The sequence below is a fragment of the Triplophysa rosa genome, linkage group LG17, assembly GCF_024868665.1.
Source record: "Triplophysa rosa linkage group LG17, Trosa_1v2, whole genome shotgun sequence".
In the NCBI taxonomy this organism is placed as follows: domain Eukaryota; kingdom Metazoa; phylum Chordata; class Actinopteri; order Cypriniformes; family Nemacheilidae; genus Triplophysa; species Triplophysa rosa.
Window position 1 is genome coordinate 17,015,966 of NC_079906.1, and position 6,396 is coordinate 17,022,361.

Below are 6,396 nucleotides of genomic sequence, written 5' to 3' on the forward strand. Positions count from 1 at the left end.
AGATAAAGGCGTTAATGATGACATCACCATGAGGTCTTATAGTGCAGGTCAATGGGCCAATGAAGTGCAGCGTTCTCAATTACACTGAATTCCTTGAAGGTTCATGGGACCCCATTAAGGAAACACGTAATGGTTATGGTAGTTCACATGACTGGACTGCTAAACTAATCCAGGTTATTTCAAAATATCAGGCTGTCAAATCTCTACATTTTTCTATCTCAGTTTCTTTAGAGATGAATATTAAAATCAGATGACTTTCAGTTCTCTGGGAATATAGTTACTCAATGGTCTTGTTGTTAACCTTTCAGGTAATGAAACCTGGGGCACAATTTCGCACGGTCTCTGCTCATCAAATCTTGTAGGCTGAGAAAACGTACATCTCTATCACACGGATTGATCTCTAGGGCCGTCTAGTAATTTGAATGCATTTGATTTGCTGTCAGAAAGGTTATTCTCAGTAATTAGTGTAGTCCCTTCATCCAAGAAGCTGGATATTTTGGGCTAATAACACCGTTATTGTGAAAAACTGTTAAAACACTGTTAAAAATAAGATCGCGCATGTGGTAATCGTAAAGGAATAGTTCACCCAAATATAAAAATTATCTCATAATTTACTCTTTTTTGACTTTCTTTCTTCATATGAACACAAACAAAAAGAATGTATATTAAAATGCCATGCTGTTTTCTTATACAGGGGTATGTAATATATGCCTTCTGACGCAGAACAATTAAGTCGTCTAAAGTAGAGATGCACCGATATTTCAGGCAATAATCGGTATCTGTTGATAAAAGCAATTTTTCATAGCTGATAGTTTTAAAACAGCCGATGTTCAGGGCCGATATATCATGTCAATCAAAAGACAACAGGAAAATGCAATAAATTTGTGCTCTGTATATAGAAAATGTTTGATGTTCAATATTAATAGTCATTATATGAATCATTAACATTCAGAAGGTTAAGAAATGTTAATTTAATTAATCTTCAGAAGTGGTATCAATATCGGCTTCAGCAGATATCACTCTGAATAATTGGCTATTGGTATCGGTGGAGAAATTTAGTATCGGTGCATTTATAGTCTAAAGTATATTATAAAACAATTAAATAAAAGATCAGCATGCAAAATTGAAACATTGAATCGCATGGGTTCTCGAGTGTCTTGAGACGTGCTGCCATATTTGAATCCAGTGAAAGGATTTTTATATTTGGGTGAACTACTCAATTTACATTTGATAGTTAATTCATATATTTTCATTTGCTGCCATTTTTGAAGTTTAAAAAAAGTAAAGCAAGGTTAATTGAACAATGCCACTATTCAACACAACCTACTACACAAACTGCTGTCAGCGCAGAGAACTCTTTATCAATATGCACCATAAATTAAACTGCATAATCTCAACACAACACAACACAACACAACACAACACAACACAACACAACAGAAAATATATCTGCTAGATCCCTACATCAAACAGAACTCCAACCAAGTCAATTATTTTCACTATGCATATACAATTTTATACTCAAGGACAAATCCTGGCCAATGTGTCATCCAATGAAACAAGAGAATTGTGAAGATGGCGGCATTACCATGGCAATGATGATAACACAAAGGCTAGATGTTCTCTCAAGAGAATTCAAGTTATACAACTGCTAATTGTAACCAGGATACGTGTGCACTCTACATCTGCTGTATCTCCAGAAATATGTGCGGGTCTGAACTACAGTGAGATTTGGAAAGATCTGTATGTCCAGTGAGTCTGGCAGCAGATGTCATCCCTGTGGGAGAGGGAAAGTCAGTCCCTGTGTGTTTTAGTGTCTATGTGTGTGTGTGTGTGTGTCAGTGCATGTGTGAAAGAACAGCAGGTCTAGAGCCTGCCAAGATAATCCATACGTCCCAGCAGACCTGCTGCTTTAAAGAAATGTATGCATGGTAAAAACAAGTTGCATATTCTATATATGAAAAAACAACCACAACAAAATAAAAATTCTGTAATCATTTATTCCCCCCTTGCTTTATAAAATCTGTGTGACTCTTTATTATGTAAAACTCAACAGGAGATATTTTGAGAAATGTCTCAGTGGTTTTGTGTTCATACGATGGAAGTCAATGGGGTCAGTGTTTTTTGGTTACCAGCATTCTTCAAAATATCTTCTTCTGTGTACTGCTGAAGAAATAAGTCATACAGAATTTGAATGCCATGAGGGTAAGTAAATAATGAAAGAACTATGCCTTTAAAGTCAGACTAAGATACCATAGTCTGCATTTTAGTGGTGTCTGCTAAGGAAAGCTAGCAACACCCTAGCAACCACACCATAGCAGTTATATTAATATATTGTGATCACACTACTGACAGTGACATTAAGCCCACAGAAGTGATTAGAGCAGATACGACACAAAGAAATCTGTTCATCATCCCAAACCTTTACACCTTTTCTACATCCATCTCTCCTCATTCAAATGTTGGCTACCTAAACACTGAATCATTCTGACACAGTCTTCCTGTTTCTCTCCTCTTAGTCATTCTATATGGCACATACAACGAGCTAAAGTTATTTAAAATGCAGGGCAAGATGTGTGACACCTCATTAACTCATCACTCAATCATTCTGTCAATTTATTAACTGGGAGATTAAGAATTTCATCAGCCTCTGTAGCATGTAAATCACGGTAAAGATCGATATATCACCATCTTTTCAAGGTCATTATTGTTCCGAGATCTTCCACAGATCAAACGTAAACCAGTTAACGCCACATTTCAAGTTTTAAGAAATGGACCTGCTAAATTCCTGAAGACTGTTTATGGCAGAGCCTGTGGGCCACCCCACCATCGATGTTCTGATTCACTGTCGGCCACAAACCGTAAAGCAATAGATGAGCAGAGGCCAAGTCTGTCGAGCGATCATGGTTTAACTTCTCGCAGAGGGACTTCAATGACCAATTATTAATAAGTTGTGCTTTTCTTTAAGTTACATTCTACACGACAGAGCAGCAATTGATCTGACTATATTGAATGTAGTTGAAAAACTGAGATGTTTGCTATTATCTAGCCACGGGTAAATCTAATCCGAGACTCCCACTTCTCCATAATCTATCACTGTATGTAAAGAATAGAGCTAGACAGTTTATTGATAAGATTCAGCAGTGTTGGAAAGGATATTGCTAATCATCTATCTGTGTCAGGCGAGAGGTAAGAAGGTGGTAGACATTTCAAGCAGATCTGCGCATAGTTCCCTGACATTGTCAAAAGGCATGTTGATCATTATCAATTGAACATTTTTCCATTTTAGTCTTTGTCCTTTTCTCGGACAATTAAACCTGTTTCGCAACGGCCCACTCTCACATGCAATGTGGCTTATGCAATGAAGACCGTAATAGACCGTAAAATGTGTAAAATCTGAGAAAGCATATTGAGATTGAGCAATAAGCAAACAAAGGGATTAAATATATAGGCTATAGATAGCATTCTTTTAAAACACCAGAGGTAAACTTGGAAAGAAAAACTCTAAACCACTTAAATAATCAAAGAAGAATTAAGATGAAAAAAAGTTATATTTATTAACTGACAATCACAGATATTTTTTTTGTTTGCAGTACTCGCAGTAGATTTTGCGCCTGTTTACTGATTCAGTGCTCAAGAAGACAAAGGATTTCCACCGCACCAAGATGAATGTTGAAGCCCTGACCATTCACCATCACACAACTAATAATATTGATTTATTGGCTGCATTGGAATCAATAATTTCACAGGATAAAAGAACAATAAATAAACCAACAGGACATGATAATCATCCCTGAAAATGATCATCTAACAGTCCAATGACAGCCCAAAAAATGTCCAAACCTTATTCAGATGTTAACACAAAAATAATAAAAATGCTGTGAAAATAAGATAATATAAATGTTTTACTATATAATTATAATAATATTATTAAAATGTTTCTTATTTTAAAATGTTTGGACTAAACTTAAATAAGAACATTTATAAGTGAAATTACATTATACAGATGCAGATATACAGTACATATATGCAGAAGATGATAGTGGGGCAAATTATATTTATATTTGTATAAACCATGATTCTCCCACGTCCAGAGCCATTTTCTTTGTTCATAATTCATTACAGTAATGGTGGTTGGAAACCTTGGACTTCTGCTATGTATTACACAATTTTGAGTTAATATTCTTGTTAACTTAATTCTGTTAAAGTTATATTTATTGATATTCACTTATATAATGGAAATTATGCACACATGAAAGAATGTTTTTTTAAAGAATGTAAAAAATGCATCAGTGTACATAACTCTGGCCTACATATAATATTATGTTGGAGCAACTGATGGCCTAAAATTTCATTATGAAACGTAGGTAAGAAAAAACGATCTCTGCTGAAGCTCCGACAGTCAGCAAATTAAATGCCGCAGACATAAAGTGGGCGAGCAAACGAATCTCATAAAACCTTTTAATGTCTTTTCTGGCTTGTTTCCAAAATGTAGAAAAAAACTGAAAAGGAGGATGGGCGGGTTTACTTAAAATAACTCAGTAATAACTCAGTAATAATGAATTTTATGTGATGTTCTCCCAAATGTGCAGGCAGGTGTTTGGAGGTGATCCAGATTCACTGATAACAGTGAGAGTGACAAGAAATCAGGCGAGAAGCGCTATAAACAAGACAAGATTAAATCAATTTAAACTGTTCTCTGAAAAAAAACTAACAATTAAAAGCTTTTTAAAATAGAGCTTCTGGACGTAAAACCTACCAAAGTTACTAATTTTGGAGCAGATCAAGAGACAAACACATAATGATGTCTTCATGGTGTGACTCAATACAGCAATGTATACTTAATCATTTCTTATAACGAGATAACCTTGTTGTTTTAACTTAAAGTTTGATTCTAAAAACTGTGTTGCAGACAATTTATCTCCAAATTAATCATTCAACATAAATACTGCAATTTAAAGCTATCACATTACTGTAAGTCATATTTTATTTCATCTTCAATGCATAATATACTGTACACAACATAAACGCATAATGCATTTCACATTTTGATACTGTCAATAGGCTATATAAACAATCAGCTGGGGGTTTTATTATTGTTTATCTCAATCTGAGTCGCTTCACAATCTCTACCACGCAACTATGAACTGTATACAGCACTGTAAATTCATAAATAAATCTCAGTTTCTTACCTCATATTGGATATATTGTTTCCTCCATTCCGGAGTAATATGGGCGGACAGGTGCTCCGCAAACTTCATGCTGGCGGAGCAAATATCCACAACCGGCCTATAATAAAATCCTGTCGTCGGGCAGCGTCTTCTTGAGAGCTTTTGTTATTTCAGTCACTAAGTTACGGAGCCTCATGCATTTATAGTTGCGCTCTTTCTAAATCCTGTCCGGTCTATCGCAGTCCACGATTGCCCGATCCAACATATTACACCGTAAAAAAAAGTAACCTCCTCTTTCCCAAAACTGGTGACTAAATTATGACAGCGCTTTGATAGTCCCAGTCCGCCGGTGGCGTATCTGAGAGTGACTTTCTCTCTCGAGCGCTCGTGCTGTTGTGAAGTAGTAGCTGCTGTCCGCCATCAGCGCGTGGGCTCGGTGAAAGACGTATGTGCGTCACAGCACAGCGATTAACGCATGTGGAAATAACTGTTTGAGAGTATCTTAATATAAACAAAAGAGTATAAATGAAAATACATTTAATAACAACAATGCTTTTGAAACCTTTTTATTTTGCGTGCAAAATTAAATATGGTTTTCAAAGCTGTGAAAACGTTTACCCTTTTTAATACGTATAATTTTTTCCCCCTTGACCTATCTTGTATTTTTACCGTTCTTCTTAGTGTAAAAATCAAACGAGGAACAGTTTGTGCCTAGTTAACATACATTTTAAATGCTGTGCCAACGTTTCACACCAAATGAAAATGAAAAACAGTGAACGTTGACACCTCTGATCCCTCACGGTACAGTTTCTTTATTCTTTTTATTTATATATTTACTTTATTCTTTTTAATTCTAGCTCATTTGACAAGTCGCCTTTAGCCCCGCCTTAAAAGCATTACAGACCAATCCCACCTTGGCAACTGTTGCCGTCCATCTGAAAAGCTCCCTCTTTTGTCTCTAGAAATCTCTTCAGATTAAAACTGATTTTTTTTACCAATATTACAATATTGAGAAGTGGTATGGATTAAACAAATAAATACAAATATTAGTAAAAAATATTATTGCGTTTGACAGTGGCAGGATCTAGCAACACTTAGCGGTGGTCAAGTGGGCTTTGTAAAACAGCTATCAAGACTTCTTTTATTTGTCTATTCCTATCAGAATAAGATTATCTCATGGTTAAATTTCTGTGAATCTGATGCAGTCACCTTCATACAATCTATA

The 6,396-nt window shown here is 35.6% G+C and overlaps 1 protein-coding gene across 1 annotated transcript in view; it reads right to left on the reverse strand.

Moving 5' to 3' along the window:
• Positions 1 to 5,601, reverse strand: part of xpr1a (xenotropic and polytropic retrovirus receptor 1a) — a 68,019-nt gene extending 62,418 nt beyond the window's left edge. The window contains exon 1 of the mRNA XM_057356914.1: positions 5,193 to 5,601. Within this exon, the coding sequence (XP_057212897.1) occupies positions 5,193 to 5,261 (69 nt within the window). The 5' untranslated portion in view covers positions 5,262 to 5,601. The remainder of the gene's footprint in view (positions 1 to 5,192) is intronic.
• Between the last annotated feature and the right edge of the window lie 795 nt (positions 5,602 to 6,396).